At 32.6% G+C, this 23,469-nt stretch overlaps 2 protein-coding genes and 1 pseudogene across 2 annotated transcripts; 2 read left to right on the top strand and 1 right to left on the bottom strand.

The window, feature by feature from the left end:
- Positions 1-115: 115 nt before the first annotated feature.
- On the bottom strand, positions 116-3,823 carry LOC100747314. Its single transcript, XM_003486240.4, has 2 exons — positions 2,377-3,823; positions 116-1,370 (listed from the first exon to the last, which is right to left on the bottom strand). Exons 1-2 carry the CDS (start codon positions 3,225-3,227, stop codon positions 962-964), a joined length of 1,260 nt encoding a protein of 419 aa, XP_003486288.1. The 5' UTR covers positions 3,228-3,823; the 3' UTR covers positions 116-961.
- Positions 3,824-7,847: 4,024 nt separating this feature from the next.
- Positions 7,848-12,852, top strand: LOC100744602 (glycerate kinase-like). The gene is made up of 5 exons (XM_003486219.3): positions 7,848-8,953; positions 9,595-10,156; positions 10,570-11,441; positions 11,937-12,330; positions 12,439-12,852. The coding sequence occupies exons 1-4, from the start codon at positions 8,681-8,683 to the stop codon at positions 12,285-12,287; spliced, it is 2,058 nt and encodes a 685-aa protein (XP_003486267.1). The 5' UTR covers positions 7,848-8,680; the 3' UTR covers positions 12,288-12,330; positions 12,439-12,852.
- Positions 12,853-16,738: 3,886 nt separating this feature from the next.
- Positions 16,739-17,065, top strand: LOC105682177 (annotated as a pseudogene).
- Positions 17,066-23,469: the final 6,404 nt, after the last annotated feature.

The raw sequence follows: 23,469 nt of genomic DNA, 5'->3' as shown, positions 1-23,469 counted from the left end.
TACAATAAAAACAATTACAACCTCAGATCTCTGCATTAAATGTAAAACTAAGCTTTTATCTGATAATTTGGCTATCGATGATTAGTGCTGATTGTCTAATAACGTACTCATTAAATCTTGTTTATTAATATTAATTTTATTTTAAGAGATAAGAACTACGTAGTTATTACTGTTTATTAATACCTTATCTGTACAATAATAGAATAATTTTTTACGACGAACATCAGCAACTAAATACCCATTTCAAAATTTAGAATCAACGAAATATGTGTAATCATAGCTATGTTTTAGTTATACGAAACAAAGTAAGTACTAGATAATCTTTGCTCGTCCTGTACCAACAAACGTTCTTCTAATATTCCTCGTTCTTCCACGAGGCAAATTAAAGCCGTGTCAATACAGAACTATAAAAACCACCTTGATTATTTCTACCTTTATCATTATTTAAGCTTCAAGGAGCATCAATAGGATGATTCGTATTGATAATATCTTTTTCAAATAGGGAATGAACTCTATTAAATTGGTTAATACGCATATAATCCGTTTTCTAGCAAAATATCAAGTTCATATGAATGTTAAATTATAAAAATTCAGAAACCACCAAATCATTCCTACCGCATTATTTAAGCTTCCAGAACAATGAAATCGTATTAATAAAATTTTCTTGTAATCTCTTTAATTAAATAATTCTTTACTAAATTAAGCAAATGTTTATTCGAATTATATCAAAGTAAAGCTGCGAAATGTTAAAAAAAGCCACCGTGATTATGCCTACCGCATTATACGAATGAGTTGCATGAAATTGGTCGATATTACCAATTTTCGGAACTACCTTTCGCTATGCTCGCCGCTTACTTTCCAAGTTAGCGACTAATGTTGGTGCGTTGTGTCTCTGATGCCTACAGTGAATAGAAGTTCTAATATCCGTTATGTCGATTCAGTCTGATCAAATTTTGTTTCTTTAACCAGCTACGTGGTCGTACAATTCTAGCAAAGCGTCCATCATTCTGTCTCTGTATTGAGGTACATCTTCTACCTGCTTGCAAACCAAAGGCGTTCTGTCTACATATAGAATGTTCTCCAAAAGTTCTGGTTCGGCTGAGAAGTATTTGCTAGCGGCTCGAGGTTCTAATAACATAATTGGAATGTTTAAGACACCGTGTGTGATACACATGACTCGTAAATCTTCGATGGATGCGGAAAAATCGGTCCAAGGGAAGATGGTGGAAATGTCTAAGCCAGCTTCTTCCAGAGCTTTCGCCATTGACTCGTGGTAGATCTTGAATAATTCTTCGCTGTGTTTTTCGCGGAGTTCCCGTGTTGTTGTGAATTGAAGGAAACATAGGATATCGTGGGCCGGAGGATTGTATCTGCAACAATAATATTTAATATGCAATTTAATTTAAGAAAAGAGAAACAGGTATTTGAAAAAAGAGAAGAAAGAAATTGCTGTGTTAAGAGATTTAATTTTCGAACGAAGTGCGATATTTTAGTATAATAGTAAGATAATGAAGTTGTGTGCAAGAATTACAATTAATTTTAGATCACCCCTTTTTACGTTTATTGGTATTGGTATTGGCTATAAATATATTTTTTTTTTTACTTTAAGCATGTACAAATATGATGAACCTTTTAACGAACTTCACCCGAACGTTTTTATACATTTTGTAAGTGTGAGTTATGAGTTGTGACACTTTCTTATTTATCCAAACCAGGTATATTAATGTCTGTCATACTTTGATCTAGTTTTATTTGCGTTTCACTTTATATGAATCACTGTTGATCACTTGAATCACTATATGAAGTTATGGTAATCAATTTCATAATATGCATCGATATGCAGAGAAGATCACAAATATATTTTTTTTTTATTTACCTTGGACTTTGATAAATAAATTTATGAAAGTATGCCCTTTATTTTGTTATTTTTTGTCTGAGTAATAAAATTTAGAATTTAAAAGGTGGAATTGTAATCAACACCCGAGAGATTCATATATGAAAATTAATTTATCAATCAGAAATAATATATAGTGATACATTACAAATGATTAGAATAATATATTATTCATTGTTTTATACATAGTAGTTGCAAAAAGTATTTATAATTTATATACGACTACATTTATTATTACATCTGTATACTAATAAATTCTTAATAAACATTTTGAATCTAATTTAAGGAAAGAAAGATAAATATTTAAGAAAAATAGGAGAAAGAAATTGATGCGTTAAGATTTGATACTTGTATGTAAAAATACTCTGCTTAAAGATACTAACTAACACTAACTTAAAAAGAAATTTCATCTACGAATACCTTTTGCAACCACTGTATTAAATCCTTTCCATTATTTTTATAAAAATATATCTCTCGATTACCTTGCAAGTTGAAAGTCGATAAGACAGCACTCCGCAGGCTTCTCGTCGATGTCATATTTAAACAAGATGTTATTCGCCCAAAGATCTCCGTGGCATAGTACATTCTTGTGTTTCATCGATGGCAGCAATTTATTCGCATGATCGACGCACAAGTCAGTAACCTTTGTGCTAAACGTCTTCTTCTGATCCTCATCCAAGTTTGGTATCAAGTCTATCAGGGAAACGATGCCTTTTACAGCAGCGTTGAACATTGCTTTAGCTCTGCCATCCGTCAAAGGCCAAAGTGTCTCTTGCATGCAATGAGAGAACTCGTCGTGCAGACTCTTCTGGTACAATTCTTCGAAAATCAAAGACTTCGCGTGAAATCTTGCCAGAGTTTTCATCAAAATCTTGCAGTGTTCGAAATCAAACGGTTTATATTTATCGGGCATTTCGTAGCCACTGTGGGCCATATCTTCTAGAACAATTACGTCATCTTCTAAACCAAGGAAGCACTCTGGAATATATCTTTTATCCAGACCATCTAACACCTCCGGGAAAACTGTCGTATAAAGAGCAACTTCCTTCTTGAATGTACCATATTGTTGGATAAAATCGTACTGCGGACTTGTTATTGGTGGCGGTAGTTTCGTGAAAAAATTGATATTCTTTGTTTCTAGTGGCGATTGCGGCGAGGCTACGGTAGCTTTTAAAGTAAAATATTGGCCCATGAAACCGTTTACCTCGTCTATAGGGACTACCTCGTAAGTTATCAGCGAGAAATCCTCCATCGAGTCCTTGTGAAGTTTTTTACGAATTATCTCGAAACATTCTTCGTCTTTGAGAATCTTCTGCGTGCTTGGATTACGCATTTCTTCTTCAACTTCCCCGAAGAGTATTTGTAATTTTATTGAACGTGGAGTTCTGATATTTTCGTTGTTTGACTTTTTCAAGTTTTCTTAATTTATTCTTAAGTTTCTCCGAAATCCGAAGACTAGGTAGATCTTTTATAAATCTGTAGATTTATCGAAAGTAGCTTTTTGATATCTTCGTCGATCGATTTCTTCAAAATTCTTCCTCGATATCCCCGATTCTTTTATTCTCGATGTATTTCTTGATTTATCCCAGTTTTTCCAATATTCTTAAGCTTCTCTGAAACTACCTCTAACTGAGCTCACCGAACGTAGAGCTTTTGGATACCTTCGTTTCTCAGCAGCTCCGAAGATACGGAAGTTTCCTCCTACTTCTTCCTTTTATACCTACGCGACGAATGACTTGGTTTTACAGTTGTTTACGGTAAAATGTCCGCGAATATAATTAACGTCCGCGACGTTAGATACGGCGCTGATATATGAGCAGAAAATGGAATGTAGCTTACGAGGAATAAAATCAAAGAGCACGAGTTTCTCTGACGATGGTTCGTGCTCTGGAGGATGTCTGCTTGGTATGTAATTCCGTTCAAGATCAAAATACCTTTATATATTGACGAAGAATCGCGTCACGTGTACGTTACGTACGATAAATAATAGCGCGTACTCGTGTCGCGCTATTTTCTCCTTTATTGGCTCTGATTGAGGCTAATATTAGACACGTTACAACAAGACATGTCCTGCATAAACGCGTGTAAATGGATCTGATGGCTCCTTATTGACACTATTCGTGTAGATCGATACGGGACGACGGATCGTACAAGGGAAGGGAACAGTTTGATAATGTTGAAACGATGAGACAGTGCACTCGGTTTTCGTTCTGATTATTAAATAGATATATAGCTGAGCATGGTCACGTGTTTCGACAACATCAGCAGACAGTCACGTTTCGCACGTGACGATCATCTAGTCAAGTACTTCGCTGCTCTCTACTCTTTGAATTGCTCTTCTGTACAGAACCCAAAGATTTTCTTTCGAACACACGGTCAATGAATTTTTAATGGATTGCTGAACGAGGATACAAAGATCGGCTTATATCCGTTTGGTAATTTGATCTAAATTGAATATGTATGTTTATTTTTAAACGGAGCAGGTGGTTCATTTTTAAATATGATATTATATGGAATTACTGTATAATAATAAAGGATAATATTTCTTCAAACAAATATTTTGGAAAATGATATTTATTATCTGTTTGTACATTAATTATTGAATTAATGCAAATATGAAATATTGTATAATCTAACGACTACAATGATCTTGTATGATACAATAATTTTATTTAATATTATGTTTTTCAATAGTAATTATATTTGATTATATTCATTTGAAACTTCGTTTCAATCTGCATAGTCTGGTGTTTCAGTTTACTGATGTATAATTTATTTTAGGATATTTGCACATACGCTCTTCTCTTAGAGCCAATTCTATTTTGCGACTTCTTTGGTATAAACGAACTACGAAGTCTCTTTCAGTGATATTTTGCACTTATGTTTTTGCAATATTTATACGTACTTTGAAACACAAATAATAAAAGTTACAGTTAGCGTAAAGTGTTGATTAAAAATGATTTTCGTGATTGTAGTCATTCTGCTTGTTTTGCTTTGCAAACATAGCGATTCGATGAAGCTTAGCTGTTTAAATTCATTGAATTTTCAAACACTTTTTAGTCGGTTAGTTGAAAGCATCAGTAAATTGTCAAACACCTGAAGCAGTTCTTTCGAGTTCTATTCGATTAGTAACGTAGATTTTTATGTGCATTCGTTAAAAAGATAAGTTATAATATTCCTCCGCTGATTTCTTAGAACAATTTGGTTTAAGGTAAAGATAATGGTTCTCTTATTTATGTTGACATTTTTACGTATATGAGTAACATAACATTTTTCTACACACTATATTTTTCATACGATACTGAAATTAAGAGAAATGTAATTTTCTATTTAATTTATATTAAACTCGTATTTTATTTACTTAGTACAATAAGATTGGATGGTTTTCCATTAATTTGCTTTAATTCACATAAACTCGAACACGCACATAAATTAAAATCATTTACTCAATTGCGATAACTGTTATTACAATTAATAAGACTAATTTTTATATTGATTTATGTTGATTTTATATTGATTTTATATTGATTTATATATATATATATAAATATAAAATATAAAGATTTTATAAAGACATATCGTTCCTAAAATTTATCTTAAATTTTGCTCTGAATCTTTTTTAAGTTTGTGTTTTCATATTAACACGTGGGTCTTTATGTTTCATATTAACACGTGGAAGTGCAGCTGGCGTACAGGGCACTTTATAAAACGTTTATTCTTCAACTCGTACACTCAAGTGCTATATCATTACTTCGAATCACTGAATGACTCATGCTGAAAATAAATACGAGAAAATAACAAATAATAAGTACGAGTCTGCAGTTCGAATAACATGAGTAGTCACCTTAAATATATAACTAGTAATGAAGTTAATCTCATTAAATATGTTTAATTTGTATCTTTTAATTTGTATCAGGCTTTATCAAAACAATTTTTTTTATTTAGAAAGAATAAAAGTTATGAAAACTTTCTTTGTTTATGAGCTAAAGCGAATGTTTTATGTATTGAGGATTGGAACAATTACGATGTTAATGAAGTTTCCAGCCGTCAAATAACAAAGATTGATGTATCTCAATGTTGTTAATACTGACACATACGAATCTGTAAACTCGATACGAACGAATACGTGGCAAGGTTTCATCTCTGGAATTTCCTAAACTCAGTTCACGATCAATCCGGAAAAAAATAAACGCAACGAATGAGTATGAATGAAAGAACAAGGCTATGCTTTGAGATGCTTGGCATTTAAAGTCAACAAGCGGCCAATCTTTACTTTAGCTCATAAACGAAGAAAGTGTTCATAATTTTTCTTCTTTCTAAATAAAAAAAATTCTAAAATGTTTCGAATTATCAGCTGATAATTAAGTAATAGATCAAAGAATATATTAATAATTATCATCGATTTACAACGAAGGAAATATTTGAAAATAATCGAAATAAATTTTATTTGAAACAAAAATCGTCGCTTATTTTATTGGAAATCCATTAACTGCGATATATATTTATTTAAATATTATATTTATTAAAAGTAGATAGATAATCGTTTCTTAAAATCTTTTTAATAGATACTTTTAGTTACTGCGTCTCAACTTACACATGATAGTATCCCGCTGGGGGTAGCCATCCACGTGTTATTTAGCAATTAAGTTTGAAAAATTTACCAAATATCCAGCTGGACAAATTGTAAAGTACAAATTAAATAACAATAAAAAAAACTTACACGTGTATTCGATTTTAGAAGAAACCTTGGATTTTGCCATTAGTTTCATCTACAATACTCGGGTAATAGGTTTGCGCAGTTTTAATACTCTGTTACGTTAGCGAATTAGCCTTTTAACAGACGTAACGAGTGATGTAAGTTTTTGTTCAGAGTCAGAGACGATTTAGTCGAGTTTTCCGAAGCTGCGCTGCCTATTGCCAATGAATATTACTACTAAGAAAACTGACCCACAATTCCTGTTCATTGAAATATCACCCGAGTGATTTCTTATGATAAATGGCAGCAATTTTCCGCTTGACATTGCTAGTTGGTCTTAGTTGAATCTAGTGGTAGTCTTTATTCCATTAATCATCGAAACGAGTGTCTATTAATCCGACCTTTTCAAGTCTTACGAAAGCACAACTGCTTTACACTAACTTCGTTAGTTAATTATATTTATTTCTGTCAGTCAGTTACCGATAAATTTTATGTTCATGACCTATACGATAGTATGTAGAAGCAACGTATAAGAGGGAAACACGTGGAAAACTTTCAACTTTTAAACATCTTCAAGTAATTCGAAAATATTAGGTTTCATAAAATTACACCGAATTCGCGATTTGTGCAAGTGGTTGGTATCATATAAATTATAATATTTCAAGTAATATCAATATGATTCAACTGCTTTGTAAATAGTGGATCAGATATTTGTACATATTGTTTATGGAATATAATAATGAAGACTGTTTAATAATTTAAATTAGAAAATACATTGAAAATATATTATCTATAATTGATATAGATGAATTTAAATGTACAATTTCTTTTAATATGCCACGAATACGTTGATTTCAAAAGTTACAGTTTATTAATTTATAATAATTTATTAGTAATAACTTATTGAAGATATAATAGACTTATAAGATCAGTGTACTTCGTACTAATATTAACGTGAAACATGCAAATGAGTAACTTGGTTTGAACGAATTGTACTGTTATGTATCATAGTTACGTCTCATAAATCTTTGTCTCGTGATAACAATGCTTAGAATGTGGAGGGAGAATAGAACAGACATAAAGTGGCGAGCGTATAAATAGGCAAAAAGTTACTCGCATTTACTACTTTACGTTATCTATGTAATATTTCATATTTGAAATGTTTCTTTTTTACTTTTATTCTTTTTTCTTTTTTGTAATAGGATTTACAAATTTTAAAGCGTTATAAATATAAGACGGCATTTAAAGTTTATTTCAAGTAGTAATTACAAACTAAATTAAATTCAATATAGTGCAAGAAATTTTCTTGTTCCTATGCTTGTCACTGTATAATTTTTCGAATATTCGTATTTGAAATATCGATGGCGCGAAAAGATAAAAGCAATCACTGTTGCCGATGTTATGTCCTACTTCTTTTTTTTTTTTTTTTACGTGGGGAAATCCTCATGGACACCCCGCCACTCTTTTAGGAAGCGGCTGGGTAATGTCGGACTCTTACCGACTAAAACCCTACGGTGGCCTGTCTAACGCTTAAGGAGTGCCCCGGGATCTCTTTCAAAATGTTCTAGTAGAAAACAGGAAATGAAACGGTTAGTAACTAGAAAAACAACAAGCATGCGACTTACCGTTTGTAGATAACACCATGTAGTAAATTAGCGACGAGGGATGGAATAGACGCGATATTCATTGCTTTTTCGTGTCCACGTTTTGAGGGTTACCTTGCCCTCTATACGGCGGTAAGGAACGTTCTGGTTTTCTACTACGTCGGTATTTCAGAATTTGATACGCAAGGTTCCCATTAATGTGACATCAAGACAAGTCTATTCTTATTCTACTGAATCGATAACGTCGCATGTGACATGAGATCATGAGGTACGAAAAAGAATCGCGTGTTTAGTCTATGATGATATTTTATCGATAGTTAAAATTTGTTGATTTTATTCAGAAATAATAGCTGAGTTCACTAAACATCGATGCAAACATGGGTACAATAACCTAATCACACTTCTAAATTTCATCAAAAATGTAATATTACCAAAATGTAGATACGATAAAATTAAGCTGTAATGTAGTAGTGTTTTGCAATAAATATGACTGCCAGACAGAAAGCTCCAAAGTACCGAAAAACAAAAAAACGAAGGCCATCATACATCGATCCGGTTTTAGAAGAAGAAAGAGCCAAAAGAGTCGCAAAGATACAAGCGAAGAGACAAACAAAAATAGACGAAGTTAAATGTTCGCTGGAGAGAAGAAGAAATAATAAAATAGCCATACAAAATGCACGTACTGATAAAAGGGAAAGGGAGGAACAGAAAGCGATTAGAGATGCCCACAAAACAGGAAATGAAAGGATTATGTTACAGGTTTTGAGCATATTACTACATGCTATTATTTAGACGAATCATTGCGTTATAGCGTAAAGTTTTATTTCATCGAAACTTATATCATCTTTAATGCTGTATCGTAATATTGTATCGTAATGCTGATAATTAAAAAGTATTATTTTTTTATCAAGATATTTTGCATTAAGAGGATTATCATAGGTTTGAGTAATACGCATAGGATATAATTCAAAATAACGAATATAAATATGAATATAATCAAACGAGGACTGAATAAAAAATTCGACAGGAACGTGCCTGTAAGATTTTATAATTATTATTATCCCAACTTTTTAATGGACTTTCACGTATATTTATCTTCTCGCTATGAAATATTCCATCAAATATGCCGTAATGAATTTTGAATTTTCTCACAGAAAATATTCTAGTTTGTGCAGCGCTCGTTTATTATATTTATACATTAAAATAGGCGAAAATACCTTCGATGTACATAGTTAGCAATGGAAAAATGTATTATTTACGGAAAGTATAAATCGATAGAAGCTGTAATATTATTACACTGAATAAAAGTTCATGAAATCGGCTTGCGTATAAAATTTTAACGATAATTATAATACTGCGAAGAAATGTTACATAGGATGCTTATGTTTGTCTCGTTACAGATTCGTGATGACTTAAGCCAAATCGCTGAGACTGGTATAAGGTGTGTATACACGTCCATGATAATACCAGAGAAAATAAAATACGACGGCCGATCAATTTTGTCGATCAAAGGCGTTAGATATAGATTGAAAAATAATTTACATATGGTTGGTTGGGGAAAAGAAGCAGTGACGATGAGTGCGGCGTTCGAACGAGTCGTAGGCAAACACTTGAAGAAAGGTTGGATGGTGGTGCCACGAAAATCAATTTTCATGATGTGGAGCTATCCGGAAGCGTTCCCTCCCTTAGATAGTCGTATTTCGTACGTTGAAGCTGGAACTGATGGGCAACCAGACGAAAAATCCGTGATAGAAACTAGAAGAATTCTAAATTATTGTAAGAAATTGAAGAAAAAAGATTTGCTGATTGTCATGCTCTCGCAAGGGATCGACGATCTTCTTTGTCTGCCGCGAGAAACTATCACGTTGAGGGACAAGCTCAGGGTATTGAACAGATTGAAAGCTGCAGACGCTACTCCGGAAGAGATAAATACCGTGAGAAACAAGCTTTCTGCGATTAGAGGCAAGAAAAATAAGGAAACTTATCTATTGTTTATGACAGCGATAATCTACGCAAATTCATATTTTTACGATTATAATTACATAAAGATTAATATTCATTTTAATAACAATTATAGAATTAAATGTATATTGATTAGTGTTAATTCTAGAATAAAATATATCTGCAGTAGATAATAGCTTGTAAGTTCCAAAATTTTAAATCTGACTGTTAAATACCTTCCTACCTAAGAAGCTATGAAAAATGAAAGAAATGTCTGAAAATATGCCCAATGTATATCTAAATATCTTCTCATTTTTTAATCAAACGCAGAAAGATTTAATAAAAATATTCTCGAAACATCATACATAATTTATAAAGATAATCCCAATAAATATATAAATATGTATACGCAAAAATAATTGCAATAATTTTAGGTGGCGACTTAGCCCGGATGGCCTACCCAGCGAGAGTTATAACTCTAATCACGTCAGACGTTTCCGCCGAGCCGATGTCCCAACTCTCAGGTGGACCATGCGTGTATGATCCAAAAGGCGAGAAAGCTCTCGCCGTGCTAGAAAAATACAAACTTTTGGATAGAGTATCCTTAAGCGTGCGAGACTTGATAGAAGAAACAGTTCCATGGGCGATGGCCGCTGATAAGCAATTGGACGCAGATAAACATTACAAGTTTGTTCATAGATACGTGATAGCCTGTAACGCAGACGCCATGGAGTGTATGGCTACAGAAGCGTTCAAGAAAGGCTTGTTTCCAGTGAAACTGAATTCAACCTGTTTAGGGGATATCCAAGAATTCGCTCGTGAATACGTTAAAATTACATCGTTGATGATTTTGGCTGTTGAGGGAAAAATTAATAAATTGGAGATGTTCCTAGAGATGAGGGACAGTCCTATTTGTCCTCTAACCGATGAAAAGGTGCAGGAAATATTCCCTGCAAAAGATAAATGGGGTTTGGGAATGTGCCTTCTGTTGGGAGGGCGACCGACTGTTAATCTTTGCTCCAAACCTGGACAAGGTGGACCAAATCAGGAATTAGCGCTATATTTCTCGTTATATTGGTATTTGCGTACGCAGCAGTATCCAATTTTAAGAGAGTACACTGTTTGGTTCTTGGGTGGCAGCTCCTACGGGAAAGATGGTAACACTGAAGCAGTTGGCGCGTTTGGATATAACAGCTTGGGCACCAATGTTTATCCAGAATTTGAGAAAGCACAGAGTATGTATCAAAGTGCGTACACGAAGTGGTGGAAACTTAAGGAGGAGAGACGCTTCGAAAGTAAAATAGCGGTAAATTTGTTGTTTTATGTATCACATAGTTTAAAGTTCGAGATTTATGTCGATATTCGACATGGGGGATTTTAAAATATATAATTTAAATATTTTAGGCATCAGTGGATTTATATCACAAGGACAATGTAGCCAATTTTTAATTAATTTAATATTTCAAAACAACGAAGTTTTAATATCATACACGCGTAGTATCGTTAATATTCGTTAATAAGCGCTTGGTCTTGTTTTTTAAATTTACTATTTAATTAAGCATTCAGCATTTACGTCGATCTACAACCAAAACTTACTTATTTCGTGTACGTTCTGTGTAAATATAAAGCTAAGTACAAAATCTTTGATCGAATATGATTTGAGATCGATTTCAATTTCATGTATTAAGAAGAGTTTACATTTTCTTGTTTATAGTATCAACTTGAAGAAAAAGTTTAATAATTTGGAAGTTTTAAAACGTTTTCTACATATGACAAATTAATTTCCACTATTTCTTTACAGGAAGCGCAAAAAGAAATGCTGGAACTGAAAGGTGTAAGAAACAAATACGCCGCAATTCTACCTGGTCGTGTTTTAGCTGAAAACAATACGAATTTATTCTTCTTAAGTATTAACGGTGAAGACGAATTATTGGAATTAAAAACTGGAAATTATTATACATTCACAAATGTTGGAGATCTTCATATCATACGAATCGCACGCTTCCAATGTATCTGCGACGGCGTTTGTCATGGACATCAAGAAAAGGTGTGCGCTGATATGGAATGTCCAGTTTATCAATCGTTGTCAGCCGAGGCGCATTCGAAATTTCAATATTGTTGCCGTCTTGATCAACGAAAACAAGATTCCTGACTTATTATATCTTCAGAAAGTTCATTACGGCTTTATATTTATTGTAAGTATAGATATTTAACTACTTAAAAAATATATATTTAGCAGCATTTACATTTATATTCATTACAATGTACATAATATCTTTTGTAATGAAATGTTGGTTGAACAGCCTGGGCACCCCACTTGTAAGTTAATGGTCGTGGAATTAATTATGGAATTAGTATCGAAAAACATAGAACCAAGGAGTCCTCGAAACAATTCAGTCGATTGGAAACCATATTGTCAAGTAAAATGTTTCGAAAAATTTTCTACAATGAATCGAATATGACTGATTAAAAGTAAAGTGAAAAATAGTGAAGTTATTATGGAACAATAAACGTACAATATTTTACAATGTTCAGAACCATTATCACTAATCACTATATATCAGAAACGATATTCTGTTGTACCTACGTAATTGACTTTAGAAAAAATTATATTTTATAGAATAAAAATAGTAAAAATTGGTACAGTTTTAAAAATTATTTTAATATTAGTGGTCAGTTTTTAATATTCAGTTACTACAAAAATTACTAGCGCTAGGATGTTATGCTTATCACGACACAGATGAAATAACGCTGCTCTCTCCTCCCGTGTTTAAATGTATACATAAAACTAATATCTTTTTTCAATAGTCTATCCTATGTTTTATTCATAGTAAAATACATTTCAATGGAACGAATAGTTTTGTTATAACGGATTCGAAAGCATATTTCTTCTTTTTGGCTTTCGCACAATTTTATATTTCAATAGGCTCAAAATGGTGTTCATACATCAGAGTATCTGCGCTATATAACATATTATGGAGAATATCAATGTAAACTTTCCTTTCCATGGACTCTATGATTTTATGTTAATTTGTTCGCTGAAATAACCTTATGGAAAAAATTTCTCTATCATATGGAAATTTTCGAAACTTGAATCAAGAGAGGAAATCCCAGTTGTAAAGTTGTTGGCACGGCCAAGGCGAAATGATTTCTATTGAGCGGCCGGTTTTTCGAACTGGAATGAATCGAAGGAAAGTCCCAAGAAGCTCATTTCGTCCCGCTTTGACATAATAGAGATCTTCGAGGCCAGCGTGTCCCATGGGTTCGGTACCAATCCCGTTTAACAAAGCCTCAGGAATGAACTCGACTAGCTCAACGACGCCTGCACAGTGTGGTAATTTTCAACACGATCTTTTTAACGTTTCTTTTTGCTTAAATTAGAAATATATCATATTCAAGATACTTGCTTTTCAACGAACATTTATACACAGTTAAAAGTACAAAGTCAATTGTAATAAAATTTATAGTTGCTTATGACGATCAGAATTGAAGACATTTGGAATAACAGTTCGACGAAGGTGGAGATGTAAGATAAATATCGGAACTACTACTACTATTATTAGTGGAAATAACTATAAGACTAATATTTCACAGAACATTCGATAGTTAGTTTGAGTATCAAATGTTGAGTATCAGATTTGCTATTAACCTTAGGGCAATTCTTGAGGAAGTACTCAAATTGCAAATTACATTTTACCACAGTGTAAAGCCTAATTGATCGATCCAACGGTGTATTTTGGTATAAATTGATTGCTGTTATATCTAGATTTAATAATCTTTCTTAATAATATAGCAAAATGTTGGAGCGGAATCTGTGTTTTAATTTTTATAAGGCGGAAAAGTAATTACCAAAGTAGTTGTTAATGCAGATTTAAGTGCAAACTACTTAACGGAAAACCCAATAGGTTTCACTAGTTCTACAGTACCTACTGATGATAACTCGAAGGACTTTATACTCTTACGCAATATTTGCGTCATTGAAGTTAAAGAGAATTGATCGCGAAGAAAAAGTGGTAATATCTGTAAAAGGATCGACTAGATGAGTTACCAGCTTAAAGTCATGTTAGTAAGATTGTGTGAGAGACTATCAATTCAAGTAGCTGTACAAGCATATATCTTGTAACCGATCATATAATGTTTTCACCGGACAAATGTGATGTAGCTTCGCGATATGATGTTTACAAGATTGTTTATGATTGCCTACAAGATGTAGGGTGTAATCGATCAATCATATCAATCACTATAGTAGGAAATAATTGATATCATTGTTATAATTAAGAAATGATTACTATAGTGGGAAATTTCTAATAGGGTCCCTCGTCAGTGAAATCATTTTGGAATGAATCGGAGCAACAATTTTTAGATCTCTATATTTTTCTACTTAACCATGAGTCATAAATCTTGTAAAAGAATATATTTTTCGATGAAATTGTTTAATGTGATACAAATGAAAAAAATTTAGAATTGAAAAAGACGTTTGTTGTACGGTTCAATGTAATTTTTCTCAAATGTTAATTGTACGAGAACAGATTTAAAATAAAATCTGGTTCGGTATATATGTATATAAAAATAGACGTTAAAGAACCGAAAGTGTAAGTAAATACTGTAGATTTTGGAGAGCATGAAAGTACACGAAATCTGCATAATTTGAGAGAGCAATTTACAGAATTCGCAGTATTCACTAACGATCACATAGTTTCGTGTTTGGAAACAACTACATTACTCTACATATTTGTCTAAATTGCGCTGCTTTCTCTATGTACATTTGAAAAGCATGAATTGTCGATTTATTTCAGATTTCGTGTCTTTTTAAATGTCAAGGGGGTATGAACAATGATAGCTGAAAATTATATTATAAAATGACAATATAATTGAACTGAAAATTACATCGCGACGGTACGTTAATACTTTAAATTCATTCTAAAAAAAATTAAATCTTTTTTTAAATATTCATACACATTTTTATTTCGAATGATGATATTTATTACATTATCATTAGACTATGGCGAATGATTATGCAATTTCATGCTTTTACGAATACGACAAAAGAAATGAAACCTGTGTAGAAATTTGTAATATTTATTAAATATCATATCAACTATCGTACTTTAGATATTTTATATATTTTCGTGAATTTTGTACATTGTGTATATTCTTACACCTTTGAACTTTCCATAAATGCATAAACATCCCCGGTTTAATCATTGTACGGTGCAGTCTGTATAACGTGAGAACATTTTTTTTATATGGAAGAAGTTTTAAAATCCAATAGGTTATCGGTTAGTAACTAAAATCTTACCAAAATTGTCTCTTTATTACGTTTTCGAGGTATACTTCCCCAACCCCCCGAAAATTTAAAGAATCGTATTAAAATATTCTCATGTTAATAATTGTATATTTGTTTTCCATAAAATTTCCTCAACTTATCGAATAATCTCAAAAAATTTGCATCTTCAAATCCAGCAAGTTTTCTTAATCGTATCGTATTAGAACTCTTCCGTCTAATGACACAGTGAGATTTATTAATCTAAAGATTTATTAATCTTGTCGTATACAATGACACAACCAATTAAAAATACAATTTTAGTAACAGTGGAATTGATTATCGAACTTTAAAATTGCTTTCACGTTTCTCCCTATGGACTTTAGTGAAACATTCTGCTGCATTATTTCTCTTGCGTTTTATCTAATCTTAAGGAATAGTGTCATAATTAATGTGTGCGTGCACCGAGGGTAAAGTTTATTTCCGGATGTGGAATCTTGAAAGAATAAGCGTAGCTTGAGATATAGCGTGGGTTGGATGGTCCTAAAATGGCCAGGAAGGAAGCTTGGTTATATATAAGATAATGGTTGCGTTCAAGGTCTTAGGAGGGCGAGGGCTTGCTCAGCGACACCCATGGGACAAATATATTATTACTAAAGGGTAGGAAATTTAGGAGCCGCGGAACCTCGATGAAGTGCAAGAGACCAAAGTGAACAGAAAGATACGTGAGAGGGATGGACGCACACAACTGGTAAACGAACTTGGTATCAGACAGAGAGGAATACAATCGAGGGGTTTGCGTTACCAGAGCATAGTAGCCACATTCCTCCTTAGAGACTAGGCGTTCGCGGTTTGCCGTTAATGCGTTCGTTCTCAGGAAATCGATATAAACGTTAAAACAACTGCGCAGGGCTATGCCACTCTTTATGACATGCAGTACTGCAAGCCGTTCTTCTTTCTTAAATCTGTAATCTCAGCTTTTAACACTAGGTTTACGGGATCCGTCTATTTGGCGGATTTCAAACTTCAATGAGATACCCCAAAAACCATAGCATTAATTTTAACCATTTTGCATCGTAAATTAATCATTTCATCCAAAGAATTTATACACACAATTATATTTTCCTAGGCTTTCTAATTTGTGAAATCTGTATGTAGTATACTTATCACTACAAAACTCGTCAAATTGACGGGCTAACTGATTTCATAAACAATCTATTTTTCAAAAACAGTGTGAAAAAGTTTCAGTTATTGTAGACATTTCCTATTATTTTGTATCCGCTTATTGTAAGTATTTACAATAGGGCAATTGAATTTGAAATCCTCCTTTTCTAGCAGTAATGACTTAATGTAGGAGATATAATAAGATATTGAACAATTGTCAACATCAATGAAGATTGTTCTGAGAATACCTCCGAAGAAGATCAGTATGAATTAGGCCAAGGCGAAGCTGACAGTGAAAGTTCTGAATACATTGAAAGTGGAGAGGTAGAAGGATCTTCTGATAATGAAGAGGAAAACTTCTTGAAAATGAGTCGTAACAAGAAAAGGATGCGTATTCTTTTAAGTTCTGACTCTGAGGATAAAAGGACGAGCATTCCAAGCACATCAGCAGGCAGGAAAATGCAATGGGTGAAATTGAATTTGCAATTGATGGGACACAGTGAATAAAACTGAAAGCAGGCGGATCTAGGGGTCAATTGATAATTGACAGACACGTAATGGAATATATAAAAGATTGCACTGAAACCGAGCTGTATCGAGTTTTGAAAAAAGACTGGTCAATCACAGTTGTTGAGTTACGTAGTTTTCTAGGAATTCTATATGCCCGGGGCGCATATGAAGCGAGATCATTGAAAGCTTCCGAAAGATTACAAACAGATAAATTTGCGTTGATATCTGAAATATGGAACAGGTTTATAAGAAATAGCCAGGTTTGTTACAAGCTATGAAAATATCTCAATAGATGAACAATTATTTCCAACGAAAGCCCGATGCAGGCTTACGCAATATATGCCGAATAAGCCTCATAAATTTGGCATTAAGTTTTGGTTAGCAGTTGACGTCCAAACAAAATATATTTTGAATAGTTTTCCTTATATGGGGAAAGATGAAACTCGATGCTCAAGGAAAAAAGGGACAAGACAACTTTGTTTTCCTCACATTTATATAAATTAGAAAACAGCACGCTTTCTGTGTATAAAAGTAAACCTAAGGTAAAAGTTCTCTTTCTAAGCACCAAACATACAGGTGTACAAGTAGGTGTACAACAAGGTGTACAAAGTTTGGTGTAGACGTCGTTGACCAGATGGCACGCAAATATAGTATGAAAGCAGGGAGTTTCCGATGGCCCCTTTAAGTTTTTTTCAATATTTTAGATTTGGCAGCGATAAACGCGTGGATATTATGTAAAGAGTGCAGCGGATCGAAAATATTCAGAAAGGAGTTCATATTTTGTTTAGCCGAGGAATTAGCTGGAAAAAACAAAGAGAACATTTGCCAAAGATCAGATGCTTCATTTCTGTCACCTTCAACGTCAGAAGTGCGAAAAAGTTGCCAAGTGGGCTACTGCAAAAAACAAAAAATAGAAGCAATAATTGTTGTATATATTGCAAAAAAATCGTATGCGGAAAATACACAAATAAAATTCAGTATATTTGTAAAAAATGTGTTCAATAAATATAATTACCCTATACCGTTAATATTATTGTTATCATTTCCGTGATAATTAAAAAACAAACTTTTTACTTATTAATAATTTATTTAAACGTCAAGCTCAATATTGTTCAATTCAGACCTAATTTAAAGAAATCGATTTTTTAAAGAAAATGCGTATTTCCGTTTACCCGTCAATTTGACGGATGCTCGTAGAGATAGGTATATAAAAAACGTCCGTAAACCTAGTGTTAAGTTCGAGTATATTTTCACGCGTATTTTAATTCTATCATGTTCTGCACGTCAGCTTTGACCAAACAGTGTTTCTCTATCGTTAAAAAACTTAAGCTTGAGCAACATATGAAAGAGTCGTTGTTAATATATGTGATTTCTCGCTATTCAGTTCGCTGTTCTATTTCTCGCTGTTTAATTTTTTCGCTAAACAGTTTCTTAAGTAGTCGCAAGGCTCTTGTTCGATTAAAACAAAGCTGAGATTGAGCCCTATAGATATAACATATATATGTTACTATATATATATGTAACTATATATGCTACAATTCGACGATCACAGCAGAATTAAACAGTTGAAATATGAATAAGCTTTTACAAATGTTTGAATTTTATTAACCGAGTGCATGATTAGTATGAAACTTTTAAAAAATGTCAAATAAAAACGATTACAGGCATATATCTCCACATATTGCAATCAAAAGAAACCGTTTTGAAACCATTCACGAATTGTCTGTCGAGCACACACTTCCACTGGGGATAGTAGAATGAAGAAATGCTTGAAACGATAAAAACGCTTTCGCTGCGCCGCTCGAATAGGTGTACGCGTAGCGCGAAAATCGCTCGTTTTTTCCTTGAACAGTTCTACGACTTTATAGATGGAGGATGATATATTGACTCAGCCGAAACTGTTTCGTGTATTACTGATCTAAGCCGGATCGAGATCAAATACACTATGTTATACCACGTTACATTATACAGTGTAAAATGTTAGATCTTCATTGTATTCGATAGTATTCGAATGTAGGTTTCCTCATTTCTTTTTGGTACGTGTCAGATTACGATGGTTTGTGAAAATATTGGGGCACTTGTCTATACGATATGCGTTATATAAAATATTTTATAATTTGATTATTACCACGCACATGTTATTTTATTGGTACAATTTGAAAGTAATTTCGAAGAAATTGGAAAATGTATATAGAAATTATAAGATATTTATTGGGAACATATATTTAATAAAAAATTAGTATGCACCATAAATCACTGCCATTTTAGGTATATTATAAGTGTTAAATATGAATATTGAATATTGAGGTTTATTAGTATAATGGATAATTGATTGTTTAAATACTTTTATGATTTCTTCAACATATATACTTGTATTAAATATATCTTGCAATTTATATATATTTTTACATTGGTTCCAAACTTTGTCAATACAATCATGAAAGTTGAAACTTGTAACAGTGTTAATGAAATTTCAAAAAATATATACATCACATACAATATATTGGAAGTGTTGGAATTCTTTCATGAGCTTGTGCATATGGATATATCATAAATCTTCAGTTTTGAGAATTGAATTAATTGGAATGATCAAAGAGTTGAGCCTAGAAGAAATTTTGTATCGTAGTTTAATTTCATGTAAAAAATAACGAAATTTATGTTTTTCATGTTCTTTGAGTTTTTTATGGATAAAGTATGAAATCATTTTATAATACAGGTGAGTTCAAACTGTTGTACATCTCGTTGCACTGTATGCCTGCTCTGAATCTCCGGCTTAACAATTGTTCTGTTTGCCTGTTTCGTATCGAACATAAAACACGTTATGTTCATATTTTTCTATGGCGGAGAATCTTTTATTCTTATCATATGTTTCATATCAAAATTAATATTGAAATATAGATATTCGTACGTATAAATCCATAAGAAATATATTTCGGCATATAATGAATCAGAATATAACTTTTGAATTATGAAATTTACAATGTACGTCAAGTAATTTATTTCTTCTCGCAATAATGGGTTTAGATATATTGGAAGTTGTAGAAAGTCATCAAGGAACTCCATTGAAAAATAAATAAAAGTTTATATATAAGTGCTCCGCAATTCACTGTTGTAATATATTGGACGTATTGATCTCATGGTATACGGCGTCTCGCTTATTCCCTAAGGTCACATTTCGAAATGCGTTTCATCAGCTTCGCCATTTTATGATTTACTGCCCCGTTCTCTCGAAAACTACTTGTACCAGAATAAAAGAAAATACGCACACGTGTTAGCAGATAATAGTTGCGTGGTACAATATTTATAGCATTTCTTAGTTATCGCAGGTTGAACATTTTAAAATTTATATTCGGAGAAACATTAGTCGTTCCATAGATGTCAATTCTATGCTTTATACTGCGAGATGAAAGAAATTATATTTTATTATATATAAGAAATTATAAAACAATTCAAAATGATTACTTTAACGAGAATTTAACTTCTGAATTACGACATCTAGCAATAATTTACCGGCAGAATGTTTTTAAACAAATGTTAAAAAATTTTGTTAAATTGTAAATTCGCACCATTAAAAGTAAATTAAAGCAGAAAAACGCAGTGGTGTTTAAATATTTAATCGCGTTAATAGTGATATGAATAATTAAGTAATTGTGTGTCGACGAACAATGTATAAAGATAGACAAGAGAAACTAGAAATGTTGGTTCAACTTGACGACGGCTATAAAAGCTTGATTAATTAGCCATGCCGTGACGACAGACCTTTCGTGACGTGACCCAATCCACAGCTTGCGAACGAATACCAACATTCCACCCTCGCTCGTACCATTTTAATGACTCTTCTCAAACCGAACAAAAATGAAGGTATAGAACTAACTGAAAAATTCTGAACGTTATTGATCGCGGAAATTACGCGTTCGAAAGAAACTGGAGCATTACCCGCGTGTTTTTCGAACGTGAAAAATTGTTCATACAAAGAAGATATCGCCAATTATTATTAGCGAAGTGATCGCTTTTAAGCAAAAATACGTATTTCTGTGTAAATATTTTCGTGTAACAAAAATTTCGAATCTTCTGTTTTCATGATTATTCGTGTAACAATTTTCTATTTGTGAAATTTATCTTTCTATAAATCTCATAATTTTGTAAGAGCCGTTATTTTTTATAACAAAGAAAAGATCTATCAAACAATTCTGATGTATATCTTTGAATGCAAAACACAATGAGGTACTAGTAGATTACATTAAAAAGTAGAATTTTATAAAGCTTGTTTATTGTTGCGTGTATGAAACACTTATAGTTATGTGTTTTTTATTTTATTATGTACATGCTACGTGGGCGCTCTCTGATTGAGACCGCGAAAGTGTTTTTTAATGACGATGCAGTATAAGATTGTAAGATTCCGAGAATATACGACTAAATATTTTTCATAAATACCATACTGCAATATGCCGAAAGGAAATTATAATAAAATGTAATGTTCGAAAATAAGCTATTTCCTAACTATTTACGTTATTAATTTACCTAATCATTACCTATATATTTAAAGAACTTTTAAAAATATAAGCCTCATTTTCTACTTTCACGTTAATTAAGAAAATCGCCTATACTAAAACTTTATTTTTAGCATTTAGGTTTATCAATAAATATAGATGTTCTTATTTATCTCTGTAATTAGTTATTACATGTATTACTGTGTTTTTCTTAAATGTTTACGTCTTATACATCGTATAGTAAGTATTTATATATATACAGTTAGGGGGTGAAATTTATTTTTCCAATTTGATACGTTTCCATTTGTGCCATTTACTCCGTTATGAAAACGAATCAAGTAAGTATCATACACATACACATAGTCGTATAGGTATATAGCGTACTCGGTGCCTTATGTAAATGCCGACGCATATGTACAGAGAGGCACCATGTCCGTAGGGACGAACAAGCAAATTGAGATTCACGCGTCTGCCGACTTTGCGAGTGGAACTCAATCGATGTTTCTCCTCGTAAACGTTCATTTGAGTTCCCAAACACATCCCACGCAACTAAAAGGCGACAAATTAAAGAACTCAGCTTGGCGTAATCCATTAGAAAGTGTATTTATTAGGCGTTGTCATAAAATTTATCTCGTTGTATGTATTATAAAACAGGCAAACAAATGGAAAAGCTGAAAAAAAATCTCTAGCGGAAAATATGTACCTATTCGCTATTAATTTTTTTATTAAATGTTAAATGATATTTTATACATATGAAATTTAATAAAAAATGTAAAATAGAATTGAGAATCCATTATTCGTTAAGCTTATTAATTATATGAATAAATGAACTTAATTATTTGAAACAATGAATCTATAAAATTTTGAATAATCAATAACGAAATATATATAAAAGAGTATTCAATTATAATTTTAAAATATTTGTAATTGAAATTTTACAGATGGCTGCGTTATGCGATTAACGAAATTTTCTACTTTTCAGGTAATGAATTGTTCGATATGTCCACACTGTAACGAGTTTCAAGTGTATTCATTCGGTTTAATGATTTATTTTATCCTTTATTCAATCGACGGAACATTGCTGGACCAAATCGTACAATGTTATATTCGCGTTTATGAATTTACAAAGAGGAGAGAAAATTTCATTGAGGAGACTAGAGGAGCATGTAATTCATTGGAAACTAGTTTATATATCTCTGTATCGATGTTAATCAATATACGATAAATACTTGATTAAATTTCATTTATTAAAGAGTATACACACAAACGTGTATAAAGTAATATCAAGCGAAGAAAGTTTTATCCCTGACTGTACATTAGTATACATGTGATTAATGTTTTATTTAGAAAAACAGAGTATTTCATATTCATTGATCTACTACAAACGCGCTCCATAATCTACTTTCATCAACGCAATTCTGGTTAGTGTGCTATTTAACTGCGCGAAGAAATTAATCGTTCGAGTAGTCACGCCCTTCGTCTGTAAGTAACAGAGAATTTAGTTAGGTCGTTAGACGTTGCATAGAAGTAAGCGGTTATTTAGCGGACGCTGACGGCGAGCCCTTCCGAAAACTTTATAACTTTATCACAGATATTCCGGAGGACCTCGAAAGAATTCTCTGATGCGAAAGTTTGAATGAGTCCTCATGCTTCTCGGTGGCCACTTTGTGATTCGACTTTCTCTTCTTTCCTTTCCTTCCGCAAAGGCAAAGGAATGTTCGCCAATCTCCTTTTCTCCTGTCTTCGTTTCTCTTTCCTGTTTGTTCGTTCGCACCTTCCGGTTTTTACGCCAAATCCATTTGTACCATTCTCTTGTCACTTGTATAAAAGTCAAAAATTGTTGAGTAACGGTGAACGAAAAGTGAAAGAGGATCGTTTGCGTGGATCTTGATACTCCCTCGCGCCGT

Source organism: Bombus impatiens, unplaced genomic scaffold, assembly GCF_000188095.3.
Source record: "Bombus impatiens unplaced genomic scaffold, BIMP_2.2 scf_0102, whole genome shotgun sequence".
NCBI classification, from domain to species: Eukaryota; Metazoa; Arthropoda; class Insecta; order Hymenoptera; family Apidae; genus Bombus; species Bombus impatiens.
The sequence above is the reverse complement of the archived record's forward strand: the minus strand, read 5'-3'. Positions and strand labels throughout refer to the sequence as shown.

Excerpts from the sequence above, each read along its gene's own strand:
- LOC100747314 (XM_003486240.4), bottom strand. The coding sequence starts at position 3,227 with ATGCGTAATCCAAGCACGCAGAAGATTCTCAAAGACGAAGAATGTTTC. Across the intron at positions 1,371-2,376 it reads ATCGACTTTCAACTTGCAAG|ATACAATCCTCCGGCCCACG; the intron begins GTAATCGAGAGA and ends TTATTGTTGCAG.
- LOC100744602 (XM_003486219.3), top strand. The coding sequence starts at position 8,681 with ATGACTGCCAGACAGAAAGCTCCAAAGTACCGAAAAACAAAAAAACGA. Across the intron at positions 8,954-9,594 it reads ATGAAAGGATTATGTTACAG|ATTCGTGATGACTTAAGCCA; the intron begins GTTTTGAGCATA and ends GTCTCGTTACAG. Across the intron at positions 11,442-11,936 it reads GCTTCGAAAGTAAAATAGCG|GAAGCGCAAAAAGAAATGCT; the intron begins GTAAATTTGTTG and ends ATTTCTTTACAG.